Source organism: Stigmatopora argus, chromosome 1 (assembly GCF_051989625.1).
Source record: "Stigmatopora argus isolate UIUO_Sarg chromosome 1, RoL_Sarg_1.0, whole genome shotgun sequence".
Taxonomy (NCBI): domain Eukaryota; kingdom Metazoa; phylum Chordata; class Actinopteri; order Syngnathiformes; family Syngnathidae; genus Stigmatopora; species Stigmatopora argus.
This window is the reverse complement of record NC_135387.1, coordinates 13,642,443-13,662,431: the sequence shown is the minus strand read 5'-3', so window position 1 is coordinate 13,662,431 and position 19,989 is coordinate 13,642,443. Positions and strand designations below refer to the sequence as shown.

Sequence of the window (19,989 nt, the reverse complement as noted above, 5' to 3'; positions counted from 1 at the left end):
AGAAAAAGTCAAGAGTGTACACACTTTCTAGGGAAATGCGTCCCTTCATTTTTCTGGATTTGTCACTACTGTTTTTCTCATTGTATTCTTGTCAAAGGCCCCCCCGGTAAAAAAAAAAAATCTCATTTGTTTCAGTTGTTTGTTTTAGTAACTGTAGCTGAAAACCGACTTAGTTTAGGACGTCCAAATGACAGTAAGGACAGTAATGTATTAAATTGGGGAACTCACACCATTATTCTTTGTTGTTTCCTTGCACTGTTGTATAATGTACGCTGCATTAACAAACAAACATAGAGAAAAGGCTTAAACGAAACAAAGACGAGTCTGTCCTATGTGCACCGATGGACAAAAGTAGGTTAGAAAAAATGCGCGTGTGCTTCATGTGGCGTATTTGTACAGTGCAAGCAGTGTGCATTAGCCTGCTGTTAGCTTGAGAAAAAAAAAGTTGATGAACTTGATGAACTGGTTTGTTTGTGTCAAGAGAGGGGGGGCTATATTTGAAAGAAATATTGCTTTTTGTTCTATTTCTGACTTCTCGTCTGGTGATAAACTTCCCAATCCATTTGAACTGGAAGGGCTAGTGGTGAAGAATGTTTCATTCGCAACTGCGCTTATCCTGGTTAAGGTCATGGGGTGCTGGAGCCTAGCCCAGCTGACTTTGAGACTATAATGATTGCCAGTCATTGATAGGGTCCTCATAGAGGCAGACAAATGTTCGCACTCACAATCACATGCCCACCGAATGAGAATCGAACCCACTCTGTTGTCACCAAAGTCAAGCGAAAGAACCACTGCGCCATCAGGTGACTCCAGCCATAGATGATCAGTCCATTGAAAATGAATTGAATGGGTAGGCAGCCAGAGAGGTTACTTTGTTGTAACTCTAATCAGATCAGAACTATCTTTGTTTTTGGAAAGCTTGACAATATCCAATTTTTGTTGTTTTTCAACATCATCACATAGTTCCGCCCTTTGTTCAAATTGACTTTAAATATTATGACTACCTACGGAAAATGTAAGTATATTCAGCTAAAATGTATCATTATTTTTCTTGCGAAGAGTGCAACTCAAGAAAAAAAGAGCAACATGTCTCAAAACAGTGTCTGTGTGTATATATATATATATATATTGTATATATGTGTATATGTGTATATATATACATATATATATAATGTATAAATGTGTATGTGTGCATACATATACATATATATAATGTATATATGTGTATATGTATATATATACATATACACACATATATATAATGTATATATGTGTATGTGTATATATACACATATATATAATGTATATATGTGTATATTTATATATATATATATATATATATATATATATATATATATATATATATATATATATATATATATATATATATATATATATATATATATATTTACCATTCAGCCTATCACGGGGAGTGTTCAAACTGCCACTACAAAGCATTACACGTAGAATTTAATGTAAGAGCAAATTTGACATTCTCTCTTTTGTGGTCCACATCTCAACTGTGTGGCGTAATCAAGGCAGCAACACGGCTCCTTGCAATTAGGTCACCAGGCAAGCTTGGGGAACTCGCCCCGAATAAATCCAGCTTAAAGCTAAACATTTTGTTGTTCATCTTGCAGTCAGCTGAGGCAACATTCTAACGTGAAATTTTAGAAGTGGTCCAAACGTAATCTGCGTGAGACAACACACATGCTTAGCTAAATCATTTTTTTAACAGTAACTCGATATCTTGTTTCACATTTCTCACAACTCTGAGAATGCTCAGAAATGAGAATCTGTTATATCATGTCATCAAGGTTACATTTTTCTCATCATTGATTGGGAGTTTTCATCGCAACAAACATTGGGAATAACCAACCGATGGTGTACTGGTTCATTCACCTGACTTGGTTGCAGGCAGCATGGGATTGATTCCCACTTGGTGGTGGTGAGATTGTGAGTGTGAATGATTGTCGGTCTGTATGTGTGCCCGACGTCTACTGGTAACCAGTTTGGAGTGTAGTCCGTCTTTTGTTTGAAGTTAGCTGGGATAGGCTCCAGCACCCTCGCGACCCTGGCAAGGATAAACGATGCGAATGAATGGATTAACCCTTTGATTGTCTAAAGCACATTTTTGAGAAAATTGAAAATGTCTCAAGACAGGCCTAAATAGCAAAAATGCACTGGATGGCAAAAATGTTTTGAGGTTTCAGTGTTTTAAGTGGTTACAAGGGCTTAATTTGTTGCAAATTTTAAACTTGCTTTTCATATAATTGTTGATTTTTTTGTAACCAATCATATTTTTAAGCTTCCAGGTATTACTGTCAATTTCCAGAAAATGCAGGAAAAACTATTAGTAACTCTGTGACATTCAAATGGAAATGCAAACAACTACCAAACAATTTCTAAATTTGTGATTGAAAATGCATGAGATTGGAACTTTGACACTATCAGAGCAGAGGACGAAAACGAGCCAAAACTGTACAAGAGAATGAATGAGCCTTTTGACAGACGTGGGTGTCAAATAGCTGAGTGTTCCCATTTAGCTCCACTACAAGTTCTAGTACAGTATGCGAATGTGCACACACATGTCCAACAGCCATCCATCAGCAGAATGACAACAAACAAATTTGTTATGCGGCCATCCAGGCAGCATGGATCACATTAGCGGGTCAAAATTGATAAGGTGCCTTCATTCGTTTTGGTACACATCACATAGCATTTAAGCAGCTGCTGCCATCGTGGCCATGCTAAAGAGCGCTTTTCAAATCTGAAAATAACTTTTGGATATTAAAACATTCTATTTTGTCTCGTGTTTCCTGATGACGCTGTACAAACACAAAAGGATGGCTGTATAATCAAATGGCTGCAATTAACCAGCATAAAAAGCAAGATGCCACTATGACTGAATGTTGCCCAGTGTGTCTCCGCAGGCAGATGGCTCGCAAAATGTCAAATATGCGAGGCCGACCGCCTGGGTAGGCGCTGAAGAGCCCTCCAGTCGGCCTCCGTCTAGTGTTTGTTTTGCCTCTGCCCTTGAAAATTCACTTGAATGCCCTCCTGTCCTCAAGTAGCCCCCGTCTTACAGCCGAATCATCTTTGCTCAGACAAGTAAAACAAACAAACAAACAAATCCTCCCTGCCCTTGTACTCCACACTTGTTCGTGATCCCATTCTTAGTCCAATGAGGTTGAGCGTATTGTGGTCTGAACATACAGAAATCCAAAAAGGACAACAAATCTCGGCCTCTGTTTTTGTAAATGGTGCAAATCTCCTTTACCACATTCCCTTCCTTTGACGGCAATAGACCCGGTTGAAATGGATGGGGGGCCGATCACCGTCAATAGTACTGGAATAAGATATTTATAATAGATGAAAGGAGCCGGTCTGGTTGGCGGCGAATGGAATCGTCTTGTCTTGTTTACCTCCCACTTTCAGTCCTGTATTGCAATAACTACAGTACAGTACATAAATAACAATGATAGAAAGAGTTAACTATCTTGAAAGGTGAATAATAAAAATTGTGAATGGGTTGAAATATTTATGATATGATTTAAAGTTAAAAACTATTTATTTTGAGATTTACAAGTGGGTTGAGATACATTTAGGTGACATTTTTGCAGTCAAATTTGAAATCAACAATACATGAGAAGGCATTTACATCTTTTGTTTCTGTTATTCAACAATGACAGAATTCTTCCCGTCTCGTCATGATGCCAAGCATCACATTGTTGATGTGGCCTGACGGTGTTCCCCTTCACGAGACCACATAACGAGCATTGAGCTCTTTTCAGGTCTGTTTAGCTTTTTCTTCCCCATCACAGTGTTCACAAGGGTATAACCAACATTGTAAATACACAGTACGTTGTCATTGGGCAAGGATGTGACCAGACTGGAAGACTTCTAAATCGAATCAAATTTAGTTTGGTCATCAAAACCATGCATGGTAGGCTGGTAAATAAGATTAAGTCCAGACAGCTAAATTTCCCTTAGGTAGGAGTGTGAGCGTCAATGTCTGTTTGTCTCAACCAATTCAGGGTTTAAAATGAATGAATGAAAGAATGGATCATCCCTAACTCGGACTAATGTCTAACAGGTTTATTGAAGTCAACATCTGTTAGAAAATAGGATTCATTTCGCTGAAAAGTAGTTAAAAAAAGAATTCTATTGAATCATTATTCAATAATTCAATTTTGAGCGGGAAATGAAATAAAAATAAACTATTATTTACGCAACTAGTGTTGGTGGTAATATTGCAATCCTAAAACAATCTTCCAAAGCATAAATTCTTTATCCAGCCAGCATGAAGAATGAAAACAATCTCAGCAATTTACTAAGGAGTGAACTGCTAATTTTTACTGCCCACAGGTGGCCACGGCACACACCAGAAACAGGTTTCTCATTACTGATTAGTTTTATTAATGTAAAAAGAATATAGTATAATAATAATACTATTTTTGATTGCCAATTTCAAATTGAAAGAAGGAATCTGACAGATTTTCACGTGACATCTTTTGTGTCACGTTATATCAACGTTTGCAGTCAGCACATATCATTATCCATTATTTTGATTGTTACACTATAGGATTAGGAAAGACAGATTTTTTATATTAAAATAGAAGGTAAAGAATGCAAAATGAATGAGTAAACAAAATTTGATTTGATATTTTTCATTGGATACTGACAATACAGTACTCCCCATCATGGGGGAAAAAGACCTTCACACATATCTACTGAACAAATACATACTTCCTACACACAATTATGCATTGCTGGCAAGCAATGTCATTCGTAAAATTTAATTTTACACCATATTGACCCTTTCAGGACAGGCATCACACCAGTGGAAAGCTACTGAAAGGTTGACACTTGGGACCTTTAAACCTTATATTTTTAGTCATTAAAGAAACTTAAATATTCATTCATTTTCTGGACACCATATCCTCACAAGGGTACCAGGGGGTGCTGGAGCCAATCCCAGCTAACTACGGGCACCATACGGGGGACACCCGGAATCGGTGGCCAGCCAATTGCGGGGCGCGAGGAGACGGACAACCATTGACGCTCACACTCATACCGAAGGGCAATTTAGAGTGTTCAACCAGCCTACCCTGCATGTTTTTGGGATGTGGGAGGAAACCAGAGTCCCCAGAGAAAACTCACGCAAGCCCAGATGAGAACATGCAAACTCCACACAGTGAGGACCCACCTGGAAATCAAACCCTCGACCCCAGAACTGTGAGGCCGACATGCTAACCACTCGATCACTGAAACTTAAATATTAGAAATTATATATTTTTAAAAAATGAATACTCATCATTGCATTGTACATTGCATTTTTGAATTATTCCTATATACTAATCAAAATATTTATGAATGATTATTATAGGACTATAAATTAGATTTAAAAAATAGAGCCCCGAGTAACACTATAGATTTTTTTTGTTCATATTTTTTAACTTATTGCATGCCACTGATAGCAATTTGCATCCAATTCATCTAAACTGGGAAGACTAGTTGTCATTGATAGGTCTACAAATCCAATCAATCCATTTTGACCAGGAGGGCTCTAATGACTAAAATAACTGATATGTAAGACTATGATGAAAGGGTCAAAAGGGGCACCAGAACTGGACTGAATTCAACTGGGCATGAGCATCCTAAACACGATGGCAGTCCAAAGATGGAGCCACAAACATGCAGAGAAGAATGTGCAAAGTCATCAAACCGGGAATCCCGAACGCGCTTTATCTATCACACGCGTGATGTTCTGATCGTAGCTTGATTGGATAAAAAGAGCATTAACTCTTGCTAACTTACCCTCCATAAGCTCCAAAAGTAAAACTCCTCTTTCTCTGCGGCATACCTGCTGACACGCGACACTGAGAACTGAATGGACCCCTGTCACTTACGGGGATCGTGTGTGGATTAAGGGGGCGGGGCAACAACAGGCCCCGCCTCTTCCTCTCTGACACACACCGGCTTCATACATAGACTGCTGTCTGTTGACAATGCCAGTGAGTACATATATATAGCAGTGCCTTTGTTCATTCTTGTGATTTCCTAAACAATATCTGCATGAAATGATGGCATTTCAAAGGGTTAACTACTTTTTCCATGCACGAGAACGTGTGAACTTTTAAGAAAGTCTCCTTATTTTCATGCACAAATTATGAATGATAATATTTTCATCATTTTTTTCAATCATTCACAGCCTGTCTTCCCTGTTAAAATGAATTGGACGTTTAATCACCATCATGTATGCGATACGTTAAATACTATGAGCTGTAACAAAGTGTGTATTTCTGATTGATTCATTTTAATGTAATTACTGATCTTTTATTAGCATGGTATTTATTTATACATCTCTCATCTCATCTCATTTTCTGAACAGTCAACATAATTACTAAGTAAAAAATGTTGTGTTTTTTTCTGTCAACGTTTATATAGCCGTCTACTTCACTAAAAGGTGAGAGCAGGAAGCTGCTTTTTCTTCAAGATGTATGCACTATGGCAATGAACACACTGCCCATTGCTGTTGGATACTTTCTAAATATTTAGTGGATACTTGAGTGAACAAGGAGCACACATAGAAGCGGATATTTGGAGACTTTGCAGAGGAAGAGGTGCCGTCCAAATATAAATGCACATGGATTCAAAGGGCAATTGTGCTTTGCAGGAGGACCAAAGAAGTGAGGCCTCATCTCTCACCTTAGGCTGCTTGAAACCATCAGTGTGCCATTAGTTTGAAAAATAACATTTAGGACAGAATGGGGCTGCTTGATCTTTTAAAAATGAAAAAATGTTTGATCTTTTTGTGTTAATTGCCTACTTGGGTGTGGAGATGACCCCACTTTTCCAATTACTTTCTCTAGCTAGGTGCAAAAAATATGGTTGTTGAAGAGGTGATTTGTTTGCAGAGGCGTTTCTGAATCGTTCTCCCCGCGAAAGATGCCAAAAACACATAAACACGTGAGGGCGAAGCCACTGTGGTGGGAAGTACTTAAGGTTTTGCAGGAATGTACTTCACAAGAGCTGCCTTGAGATGTGAATTTGATTCGTTCTATGTCAAGGCTTGTAACTTAAATGGTATTTTTTTTTTTTACATTCAAATGATGAGAAACATACTCTGTACTCTTTGACATGGACTGGCAGAAAATGAATAAAGACAATGATCTTTTGAATTGTTACCCACTGAAATAACCGGTTCTCTGAAATGGTTAATGTGATCATTTTCACATTTTAACGTAATGTCTCACGTTATTGAGTGACATTTCACATATTTTGATGAATTTACCATTTTAAGTTAATACCCTACCAAGTTTAATATGGTAAATTTGATGTTATTGTGACAAGTTATCCAGTTTAAAGCGATACATTTGACATTTTAACGTTCTAAATTACCACATTGGGCATTATGAATCATCTTTCAGTATTATAAGCTCAATTTAAGTGACTTCACAATAAAAAAAAAACACTTGGGTTTGAATGAACACTCATTTAAAAATATAAATAAAATACCCGTTCTTTAAACAGGTTTCAAGATATTTACCAACAACTCCACGAGAGAACCGAATATGTGGCAACACCGCTCTCTTCTGGATACATACCATAAGTAAAGCGTGTGTTGCTATAAAAATTTAAAAAATAAAATAAAATAAATCCTAAAAAAATAAACCTGAAGGAACAAAACAGCCAAATCTCAACAAGATGTTATTGGTGAGTTTCATTCACTTGCTGAAGTCTTTTGTTTTCAAAATAGTGTAAATAGCGTGAAATATTTTTAGCTTATTATAAAAATGAGTGTCGTGTTTGAAACATTTTCATTTTTTACATGCTCCTCTTACATTCTATTCTTCCTAACTCTCTTATTGTTTACACTTTACAGGACAAAACAGGGATTTGTATTTTTTTCATTTAAGTAAATTTAGTTTGCACTTTTAACGCCATAAATATTCTGAACTTACGCATAGTAGACAAGAAATTTGTCACATTGGAAAACCAAATTATTTTTTTCACAAGTCCATCTAATATTTAAACATAGTAATTTATTTGCAACCTTATTTTGTTGACTCTAAAATGTCCTTTTGTCCTCTTCTTCATACTTTTTAGAGGAAACGAATCAGGACAGCAAGTTTAAATTAAAGTTCAAGTGGCAATATTTCCAAACGAATGCTCACTGTCTTGTTAACTTCTTGGCCACTTTTGACAGCGACAACATCCAGTTCATTTGAACTGGGAGGATTGGCAACAATCTCTGGTCCCAGTCTCTCCCAGTTCAAATGGATTGGACGTCAGGTCAGGCAATGAGTACAGTGGCACATCAAATAGGGATGTTCAGGTTTAAACCAGGAAGGATGAAACTCAATGAACTGCAGTACTACAAAGGCAGAATGCAAGAAAGACAAGTGGACTAACACATTGAAAAAGCATCAAAGCGAAGCTCCGCTTGCTTCGAATAATGTTTGTCTGACGTCCTACTCTTAGGAGGCACATGAATAATTCAACGGAGAGGGAAATTGTGAATGAATGAATAAGTTGTGGAGGAAAAAAAGGAAAAATGAATTCAACATGCTCCTCCTTGGAAAACAGGATAAAACCTAGCAAAAACCAAAATATTTCCTTTAACGCCAACAAATAGTTCCTTCCGTAAAGACAATTTTGCCGACAGGGAATACCTCCATCGTCCTGGCCCGTTCAATAATAGAAGAGGTTTTGAGCAGGCATCAGTAAGACGCGTACAGCTGAGACCAAAGAGAAAGAAAAAGCGAGAGGCAGAAATGGGAGTAAAAGATTGAGCGAGAGCAGAATGTGCTGGGAGAAGGACAAAAAGTCTCAAAGTTGAACTGTTAAAGTATTATCTTTGGTTTTGAACCATTATGAACATGTTATTGATACGATACCAAAACTAACAAACACCACAAATGCGCATTAGGGGTCATGGCGAGCTCGTTCATGTCATGCAACGTTGTCAATAAATATAAAACGATGCAGCGACGATGCAAGTGCTCCGTGGCAGAAACAGGTCACGAAACTGATGAGTTACTTCATGCGCAGACATCAGTGTTAATTAATAATAAGTGGCCAAGATATTTTAGGAAATTTGCCACTGAAACTACAGGAAAAATCCTGAAGTGAACCTCAATTCATGCTTTGTTACCAAGAGCAAATTAGAGCGCACATTATAAGTAGAAGCAGGAGAGATACCTTTTGGAGCCATCTTCGTGCAGGTGGCGTGTGAAGTCAATGAGTTTGTTGTGGAGAGAAGAGCGGTGGTGGAAGCTGCGTTGCTTAGCAACCATGTGACCAATCAGACGAAGGTGAGGAAAGCGTGTTAGTCAATGCTATGTTCATGGCAAGCAAGAGAAGCGAAACACGCCATATTCTGCACACTAGATTTACGCAAGTATAGGAAAAGGGATGCAATCATTTTAATGGGCTGGGGGACTGTCAACTGGTTGTTGTTCTTTTTCTTCTTGTGGAATGCAACTTTGAAGTCCAAAGACTCTGTGATCCATGAAGAGATTGTATTGCAACTTGGTAGCTAAGTAGCTTTGGTCAGTATCTACCAATCTTTGGAGGTCGATTTTCTATTTTTTGGATCAGGGTTAATCATTAGAATGGTAATTGCAAATTGATTGAGGCCCGGCGGCTTCAGTGGTTATACCGTCGGCCTCACACCTCTGGGGTCCTGGGTTCGAATCCAGGTCGGTCCAGCTGTGTGGAGTTTGCATGTTCTCCCTGGGCCTGTGTAGGTTTTCTTCGGGTACTCTGGTTTCCTCCCACATTCCAAAGACATACATGGTAGGTTGATTGGATACTATAAATTGCCCCTAGGTATGAATGTGAGAGAGTCTCCTCGGGCCCTGCGATTGGCTGGCTACCGATTCAGGGTGTCCCCCGCCTCTGATCCGAAGTCAGCTGGGATATGCTCCAGCACCCCCCGTGACCCTAGTGAGGAGAAAGCAGTTCAGAAAATACTAGTACAAGTACATTTGTATTTAATCTTGAATACTGATTTGTTCCTAACATTGTTTGGCGAGAAATTATAAATTCTAAACGAATTATACTTCATTTTTTCCCCGAAAATAATTTTCCTGCATATTAAAATTACATTTTTGGGCTGAAACTAAATGCTAAATACATATGAGAATAATGAAAGACAAAAATCAATTATTATGACTTTGTGGTCTCACAGCATATTTGGATACTACATACTATTTAATTCATACATTTTACGGTAAATTTCTATATGTATAGCGACTCAATACATTTGTTCTTGCATACAACATAATACATGTACATTGTAAGTAAACAGCAACAACTTGACAGTTTGTATTTGCGACTCTATAGAAGGGGTGAAAGAGTTAAGTAACAAGGCTCTTCGGTGTAAAATCTACAATAATACGGTAGGTTTTTGTTTTGAACGTTTTTTAACGGTGCTGCCTGGTCTCTATTGTATTTCTTGACATAAGCTATGCCAATGTTACATTGAAGTAACTGCACTATGTAATAAAAAAGACATTTGAACTTTGCCAAGTTAGGTTTCTCAAGCAGAATATATATGTAATGACTGTCCAGAAATATTTGTGTTCAACAAAAGCTTTTTTTAAACCACGTGTTGCCACTGTTAAGGCTACTTTCAAAAGTAAAATATGCATACCACGAGAAAAAAAAGATCTTCAGTGAATGTCCACTTTTTAAGGATTACCAGAAATTATTTTTATCCCAACATTATGACTCTATTATTTCATTGTCAATTTTGTTGTCTTTTAGTGGTGCATTGATTAATTATTTCATCCATATACCAAATCGCTATTTTTTTTTAAAACTCATTCATTGAACTCATTGACTGGCTCATTTGCTCCTCAGAGTCCAAATAAATCTTGGCGTCTAGCGCCATCAATGGCACCGAAAGATGAATATTCATGGTTCATCTTACCAGTTTAAATGAAATAGACGTCTATCGTTGTGATTGATTGCAATGAGTCAAATACTAATTTTAAAAAGCTTAATTTTCTTTTTGAAAGTGTAGCCTAGACACCCACCAAAATTGGCATTTGGGTTCTTATATATAAATTATACTTAAGTCTAAAACCTCTGAAAATTTAGTCTGCTGGAGGTGAAAATGTGAATTGCACATATGAGTTCATTACCACAACTAAGTACAAAAAAAGCTAATTGTGCGCTTTATGTTTTTTTGTTTTTGTTTTTTTTGTTCTTGTTTTTTTCTTATTGACTTGAAGCAGCTCACGCAGCGTACCTTCTGATGACTCTTTTGAATCTTTGGCTCAACTGGTCACCATGTACAATTAATTCTATGCTGTCATTCCGCACCCAAACTGCGACGATTGGCTAAAAATGCACCTGATCATCGTATTTGGGCCATCTCCTCCAGAAAGGGTGTTTTCATGCAGCCAGTGCAGAGCTGGTCCATCCACAACGGCGCCTCGTGCTGCAGAGGGCTACGACGCGGGTAGAAGGTGTACGATAGGTCGTAGTTCAAAAGGGAGCTGAGGGAGGCCATGTAGAGGTCAGAGAAGCGAGACAGCCGCCTGGAGAAGTACGTGGGGTTGTGGCATGTTCGGAAGATGCTGCCGAACTGAGGGTTGAACAAGTTCTTCGTCATCACCCTGGGAAACAACAAAACGGATCATAAAAGTCATCTGTAGTATCTCAACAAGGCAAGAGTGATGGGACTCACCTGAGTTCTTCACGCTCCTTCTGCCACTCTTCCATCACCTGTTTAGATTCTGGATCACGGTGCATCTAGGGAATCAAAAAGTAGTCAAAAGACAGCGGCACACAGCTTTCCTCACTCTCGGCTTAACGCTTGACTTGAAGGTGTCACCTGTAATCTTTCCATTAAGCCAGTGAGAGCCTGGAGCCAAGTGAGGCTGACAGAGTAGCGCTCTGTGCTCACAACTTTGGTTTCCTGCTCCAGTTCAGGTACGATGGCGCCCGTACGCCAGCCATGTCTGAGCGTCAGGTCCTACCGGCACAAAAGAATCAATCTTGGACTAAATGACAAAGTCAGTGAGCACAGTTGAAAACATCTAAACACCGAGCACTGCCCTCTAGTGTTACATTGTTACCAAGCTTTCTTTGAATTCATGACAAAATCGACAAAAGCTCGTGCCAAGACCTTTTGGGCAGTTCTGTATCATTTACAAAAAGACCCTTTTGCTAGATGTTTTCATGGAAAATCTTGGAAAAAAAACATTGCATGCAAATTTTTGAATAATGTAATACAGTGGACTCTAAGCTTCATGTTTAGAAAAGTTTTACCATGTATTTTTTTACCGTGTTAAGTCTGTTTTGAATCAGTGAACAGCACGAGGCACCAGGCTTGAAGACTCACCGCCAAGTCGCTATAGAGATGGTCTCCAAAGTAAAGAACCTTGGATCCTCGCCAGCCCGTCAGCCGGAGAAAGTCGACAAGATTTCCCTGCCAGATAAAAACAAACAGGCCAGTGAATTTGAAATATGCCATTTCTGCAGATGAAACTGGCCTCCATGCACTTTGGTACGAACCTGTTTGTAGATCTGGCCTTTGTCTAAACTGCTGATCTTTTCCCAGCGAAGGTCCCCGTTTCCATCTAAGCGCCTGAAGGGTCTGAAATATTATATACTGTTAAAATAAACCAAAGTACCGCTATCAAAAATATATAGCGTGAAACAGTAATTGCTCTCTTATTATTTGAAATGGCAAAAAATCTCTCCAAAAATGTTAACAGACACATTTAATGAATGATTTACCAACTACACGCGGCATTGAATGTTTAAAACCCTTGCACAAAATTACCAACAAATTTACTCTTTAAGATGGAGCAACTATGCTTGAAAATTTGACTGTATTGTGTATCTTGTGTTTATTTTATAACCGGTTTGTCTGCCTTCCTGAGCCAGATCTCTTGTGTTAAAGAGGTTTTAATCTCAAAAGACGGTCATCGGGTGAAAAGAAAGAATTTGATTGATGGACATACTTGACACAGTCAGTGAAGAAGTGAGGTTTGTCCGCTTGCACGATGATGACGTCAAAAAAGTCTCTCCATTCTTTTCCCACCATGTGTGTCATGCCTTTATCCCTAAACATGTCAAAGAACAGTGTCCCTCAAACAGTCGCCAGCTCAAAACACGGACATGCGACAGAACTTACACAAAGCTGAAGGGACTGTTGGTGATGAGGAAAAGCTTCTTTCCATGATTGACCAGTTTGTGCAAAACGGCATCCGTCTCCTCACCTCTCAGAATGAACTTGTCTTTCGGAACATAGAGAATAGGTCACAGACAACTACGGTATTCCTCAGACTTAAAAATCTTACCAAGATCTTGCATAATCCACTTGTACATGAAGCCCTTTAGGTGTACCATGCCGATTGCTTCCTGTAAAGGGAGAAACTTTCACTACAGTAATACCTCGACATACGAGGGCTCCCGACATACGAGTAAAATGTTGAGCAAATATTTATCTTGAGATACGAGACAAATTAGGATATACGAGCAACCCCCCCTTGCTACCGTGACAACGAAATTTCCTGAATACAGGATGAATAAAGTTATCCAATCCAATCCAATCCAAACAGAGGCTGCTCATGAGAACATAATGGCCACTGTCTTTGTAGTCACAACTCCCTTGTGTAAAGTCTCTACGAGCACTGGGCGGAGCATTGCATTTTTTTCAGTGTTTTTTTTCCCCGTTAGTCAGTGCGAATGGCAGAGCTTGTTCGCTAATACGAGAGGAGTACTACTTCCCGGGCAAGGCCAAGTGGTCGTGCGTTATCCTATTGTGAGGACATTTGTGTGAATCATTTTGGGAATATTTTGAAGGGAAGACAAAAGCAAACAAGCCTCAATAGGTTGCATCTGAAAGTCAGGGTGGTGGCGGGGCAAATAGAGCCAACCCGGGGGAAGAAAGGTATAAAAATGTAAAACAAAAATAGAATCAAGTTTAGTGTAAGGTTAGATTAAACTTATTTTTGAGTGTGTCTGCATCGTAATCCAAGTTCATTTAAATTTGTTTATGTTATGTTACAAGCGCGTTGCCGTGCAAAAAGTCTCCCCCACCTCTGTCCGTCTCTCTCTCTCCCTTTCGCGAAATCCGTCTAATTTTAGTACTATTAAACACATTTTAGTACTACTAAACCACTAGTTATTTGTTACTTTGTTAATAGATGGCGAATTGGAACAAATAAAAATGTTTTTCCAATCCAATATCCTCTTTTTGGTGTTTTTTCAGAGGGTTGAAACAAATTCATTTGTTTTTAGTTCATTTCTATGGGAAACGTTCATTTGATTTACGAGTAAATTGACATACAAGCTCAGTCCCGGAACGCATTAAGCTCGTAGCTCGAGGTACCACTGTACTTGGAAAGCTTTAAAAAAATAAAGACTATTGTGTTTCCTGTAACAGGATGCCGTTGTCACTCAAATTCAACAGTTTGTTATTCTTTGCTGAACCAGTGTCTTTCACATGGAAGATTGCTGCACTTCATGCTGAGCAATGCACTGTTTGTCTTCACCTCTCAGTAAGAGCATTGGACCTCGACAAACATGAGGCGCAACAGCCTCGGCATTGACCCCGGCCTGAATCAGCTGAAGCTAAGACACCGACTACTGGGGAAATCAGTAGTGCCTTGAGATTAGACCTTATTTTCCTCCATTTGCCAATTAAATTTAAAGATGGTGAACTATTCTTTTCAGTCTGGAGACTTTCCAATTTCACACACTCTAAAACTGTTGTATAGTCAGTTATTTTGCGAGGCAAGTATAAAAGTTTACAGTTGTAGTGACAGCACGCTGAAAAAAGTGCAATTTTTTTCAGTGTGGCTTTAGAAAAATATGTATTTTTTTCTATTAAAAATGGTTCTATTGTAAACAATACATACTGTACATAACTGAGAACCAATAACATGAATTAACATGGTTGTAGTGATCCCTCATCCGATGTTAAAATACAAACTACAAACAAACTAAAATTGCTTAATGATTACCAAGAAGCAACAACGTTGAAAATTATAAGTGGTTAGTCCTCTGACAAAACAATCTATGCCACCTTTGACCCTATCTCCCCTTCGCCTCTTTCGTCCTATAGACTTTCAGTAAATCAATAGGGGTATTGCTGTGACATGCATTATTGGTTGAGCTAAAAACAAATGTAGGTTTTGCTTTTTATTTACGGTCAAATGGCCCATTATAGAACATCTCCCATTAAAGATGAGCCTAGGTGTTTTGCTTTATCTCTTGAAAAAAATTCCGAGACATCACCCATTGAATAAAAATGAACAGTTATTCACAAACAGAATTGAAATACTTACTGAGACATCTTTGGAGAGATGAACAGGATCGTAATCAATGTCATTGCTGATGAAGAAATCATTTGCAACGGCCAAGAGAGTCATCTCAGGGATAGAGAAGATATCCATGAACTGTTTCACTTTTGGGCCCTGGTAACAACAAGGCATGACATATATACAAAGAAGTCTAATGTATTTGCCCGCAACACAAAATTGAGACTTGTTCTCAACATTCATCATTGCTCCGCTAAAAGAGGCCCATCCAGCTAAAACCTATTTGACTTAAGTGGTTTAAAAAGGGACTATTGGGTTCACATTCCAAACATCAACGTGAGTTTCTCACGGAGGGAATGGCGCAAATAACGTCAAACACTATAGCTGTAGCGCGCAAAATCACCTGATCTAAAAACTCAAAAAATTATTTGTCGGTTGTATCTTGTGAATCCTGCAGCAGCAAAAACTCGATTAGAAAATGCACCACGATAACTTATGTAAGAACACGATGCACATCGTTCTGTTTGATTTTTTTTTTTAATCCTCGTCATGTAAGAGTTTGGGATAAAAACTGGATGCTGGCTTTCATTTATTCATTTTCTGAACCGCTTATCCTCACATGCATTGTGAAGGCCACGGGGGGTGCTGGAGCCTATGACAGCTAATTTTGGGCACCAGGCAGGGAACACCCTGAATCGGTGGCCATTCATTCACAGGGCACGAGGAGACGGACAGCCATTCGCGTTCACACTCATAACTGGGGGGTGCTTAACCAGGCTACCCTGCATTTTTAGGGATGTGGGAGGAAACTGGAGGACCCAGAGATAACCCACGCAAGCCCGAGGAGAACATGCAAACTCCACAGAGTGAACTGTGAGGGTGATATGCTAACCACTCGGGTGCCGGGCTCCCCTGAATGCTGGCTTTTCCCCCTCATAATTTAGAGCAAAAATCATGTCTGGAAAAACGTTTGACATCAGTCATCAGTCTTTCAAGGAACCAAAGTATTAAAAATAATATATTCACCTTTCCATAGAAGCCACTATCCTGCTGCAGGGGGATATGGAGAGTTCCCCCATAGAGCTTGAGGACTTCCTCGTCTGGTACGGGCTTCAGGCCTCTAATAGTATTAAATATGAACAATATGACAAAACAGAGTCAGGATATTGTTGCTTTTTTCAATTTTGTTTCTGATTAAATTGGGACAGAATTGAAGCCAGTTTAAGCCAGGGGTGTCCAAACTTGTTTCCCCGAGGGCCACTTTCAGAAAAATCGAAGGATGAAAGGTCCAAATTGAAATTCTTCAACTTTCATTTGTTAAACTTGATGATATATATTGTAATATCGCACAACACCAATATGTATGTACAGTATCTGGGCAGAAATTGGTTTTAAGATAATAGTCTTCCTAATTTATATACAGTACAAAACATATAAAAAATAAAGACTCATGAGGACTACTTTGCAATTCAATTTTTGGGGCCATATTCCATGATATTTTCATAATTTGCTGCGGGCCAATAAAAACTCAGTCATGGATATGGACACTCCAGGTTTAGGCTCTGCTCTTATTTTTAGAATATCATTTCCATGCTTACTTAATGATATCGGACCCTGCTTGAGGTTTTTCTATAACCAACTGGAGCCCAACACAAATTTGATGGGATAATTCCCATCACACTGCCATCATAAAACACAGCAAACGTTCACAAATAGGACCTGGACCGCAGCCGAGGACATTAAAAAAATTTCCACCAGGCAGCAATGTTTTGATAGAAATTAATGAGCCACGGGCAAACTTAAACTTTACAGTCATTTATGGGACACACTTGGCATGTTGACAACACAGTAACAGCAAAAAAATTCACCTGTATACAGTTCCTGGTTGAATGTAATGAAAGGCATCTATCTTCATCAGGAGACCCTAGCGAGGAGAAGTAGCTTCAACATGAAGATGCTCCTTTTGTAAAATATAAAGCTTTTTATAGTGATGAAAGACCATTATACCTTTTGGATATCATAGTGAAGCCCCCGAGCAGCAAAGTTAGGAATATAATCATACTTGAGGATTCCCTCAGGGTACTGGAGAGCAGGAACACCAAATTAAAATCTGTGCGTGTTTGTGGGCTGAAATTAACAAAACAACATCTCCAAAGTGGCACTAACCTTAAAGTGTTCGATAAGAAATTCCCTCGCCGTGTTGTAAATCATGGTGTTGAGCACGTTGGAATACAGAGCCAGCGTGTAGTCGTAGTCAAAGCCGTAAATGTCCACTTCGGCCAAGCTGACCTCGTTGTTGGCGTAGATGGCCGACGAGCTGAGGGACTTGCATGCGCCAGGGGGAATTAATTCTGTAGGCAGAAAAGAAAGAGGCTAAAAAAATAAAACAGGTGAAAATGTAAACAATAACCAATACAAGGATAAAAATAGCACCCAATAAGTGACAAATCTGATGTGTTCATTTCAAAATGTAAACACTTTAGACTTGTACAAATAAAGTTTTTTGAATTGAAGTCACTGTTTCACTTATGTTAAAAAAACATATTTCTAAGTATTAAGGAGAACCACTTGGATTTAATAAAATGTAGCAAAACAAAAATTCATGTCAAATAAGGAACAAGCTTGTTACATGTTTTCTTAGTGTATATTTTCAATGAATAGATTGTAAGCATACCAACGCAAGTCTCTTCTTCTGACAGATGGAGGAATGTACATTTAATGGCACCACAATGTTAAGATTTCTGTAGGAAATAGGAAGCCAATGTTTTTTTCTGCAGATGACCTATCTGACTGCAATTTAGAGAGGCTGGCAAAAGCTCAGGAAGTTGCATAATGTGTACGTTGTAACTGATTTCATCAATGACATCCAGTTTAAAGAGATCCCAAGAGTGTGTTCTAGATCATGTTTTGTTCATTGCTAAAATGGGATATGCAGAGCTTGTTTCATTGGCCTATCTTTTATTTGCACAATAAGGGCTAAATGTGGAGTTTATATGGTGACTCTCAGTGATATGATAGTGTGGCTTTTGCAGCTGGAGTTGCACCCAGCACTTTTGGCCTCAATTCCCTGGAGCCACAACAATCACGTCAGAGTCGAAATGTCAGCGCATATTTATACTGTCAAGAATCGTGCAATACCTACTTGATGGATTTGATTAGTCATTTTTCACTACAAATATGTGTTTGTTAGATAGCAATGTTTTCTCTCAAAAGTTGACACTAAAAATCTTTAACTCTTTAGTGACTAACTTTGGCAATTTATTTATTTTACACTTAATATACCTGTAACACTATAGGACAAGTGGCTATTTTTTATCATTAGAAAAATTACCAACTATTATTTATAGTTGTTTTTAATATATTTTTTTCATTATAAATACATTAATAGATGAATGAAATGTTGCTAAATCTAAATTAATTAAATTAAAAAGGAATAAAAACAGAAATGCACATGGCTAAGGCCCAGAGGCACATCCTAAACTTTAGACAATGGGAAGCCATAAGTTCAATACTAATACAAAAAATAATAAAAAGCTCATTTATTCCTTTTATTAGTCATTTGCACATTTTGTTTTCATTTGTTAAACAGTTGTCATGTCACATGTGATTCTACACTTGTTTTTAATCCTACATAAAGCCCAAAAATGTAGTTGGGTTAATATTTTCCACAACAGCATGATTGTCAAAAATATAAAATAGGAATATACATTTTTAAAAATGTGGTAATAGAAGAATTCATCATTGGACTGCGTTACTCCCAATAACCATAAAATGCATTTTGACAATCATTTCCGATGGAAAAAAGGCATATTCCCATCGCTTGTTTTGTTTTTGGTGGCGTGTTTTGAAAACACGAATCTGGAAGACTAGCTGGAAAACTCAAGAGGGTTTCTGGTTTTAGTTTTCATCGGGGGCGTTTCGCCATGAATTCGAGTGTCATTGAAAAGTGATATGTTTTGTTATTCTACTGACCGTGAACCAGCCGCTTCAGATCCGCGTAACGAGCCCACATGTGGCTTTTTCTGTCCATAGGAGCCCCGGAACAGGACGTGGACGCCCGCCTCCTCGTGCCAGCCCCCGCCGGCCTTTCGCTTCGTTGTCCAGCCGTCTTGGTGGGCTCGAGGGACGGCTCGCTGCAAGCCTGCACGTCGGCACTCGAGCCCATGGAGGAGACGGAGCAACTATTTGCTGCTTTTGTTCCGCCGTGGCCGCGTACCATCACGCCGCACGCATGGTTGACTTTGGAGCTTTGTTTTCGGCTTCCTCCGCTCCAGAGTGTGCGGGTAAGCGACGTGGACACGATTTTCAGCGACATTGTGCGTTTGGAGGGCCGCTTAAGAGGATTGATCGTCCGTCAACAACAAGCCAAGACACACGTACTGCACTGTTTTCAATACGGGCACGCCCCTTAATTTGAAAAGGGGCGGGTCGTTTGTTGGAGCAACCAATCATCAAGAGGTAAAAATTTCCCGTGGGTTAAGGATGGAGTGATGGGATGAAGGCATGTTTTCCAAGAAGTTGGCAGTAACGAAATATACTGCCCTGAGTGCCAGGATGGATAAAATATAAATACCTGCGTAATATGCGCCTACAGTTGAGTAATCTTCCCCTACAACAGTTTATCTGTGGCCACCGGAGGGAATTTTAGTATATTAGAGACTTGACTGTATAATATAACGTGAAACATATCATGTTGAAG

The 19,989-nt window shown here is 38.8% G+C and overlaps 2 protein-coding genes across 7 annotated transcripts in view; both read right to left on the bottom strand.

The window, feature by feature from the left end:
• The window catches only part of rap1gapa (RAP1 GTPase activating protein a), a 45,240-nt gene extending 36,015 nt beyond the window's left edge, over positions 1–9,225 (bottom strand). For 2 of the 6 annotated variants that reach the window (XM_077598745.1, XM_077598761.1), the window contains exon 1: positions 9,208–9,225. Coding sequence is in view for 3 of the 6 variants with exons in the window: in XM_077598755.1 (XP_077454881.1) it covers positions 5,210–5,273; positions 5,821–5,827 (71 nt within the window). In the remaining 3 variants the exon portion in view is untranslated. Of the gene's footprint in view, positions 1–1,902; positions 1,929–5,209; positions 5,274–5,820; positions 5,949–9,207 lie in introns of those variants that run through there. The other 4 variants (XM_077598769.1, XM_077598788.1, XM_077598755.1 and 1 more) reach the window with 3 other exon arrangements.
• Positions 9,226–10,009: 784 nt separating this feature from the next.
• nt5dc2 (5'-nucleotidase domain containing 2) lies at positions 10,010–19,696 on the bottom strand. The gene is made up of 14 exons (XM_077598853.1): positions 19,263–19,696; positions 17,457–17,641; positions 17,298–17,372; positions 17,159–17,214; positions 16,317–16,410; positions 15,318–15,446; positions 13,326–13,386; positions 13,160–13,262; positions 12,987–13,088; positions 12,535–12,616; positions 12,362–12,448; positions 11,852–11,992; positions 11,705–11,769; positions 10,010–11,633 (listed from the first exon to the last, which is right to left on the bottom strand). The coding sequence occupies exons 1-14, from the start codon at positions 19,603–19,605 to the stop codon at positions 11,372–11,374; spliced, it is 1,785 nt and encodes a 594-aa protein (XP_077454979.1). The 5' UTR covers positions 19,606–19,696; the 3' UTR covers positions 10,010–11,371.
• Positions 19,697–19,989: the final 293 nt, after the last annotated feature.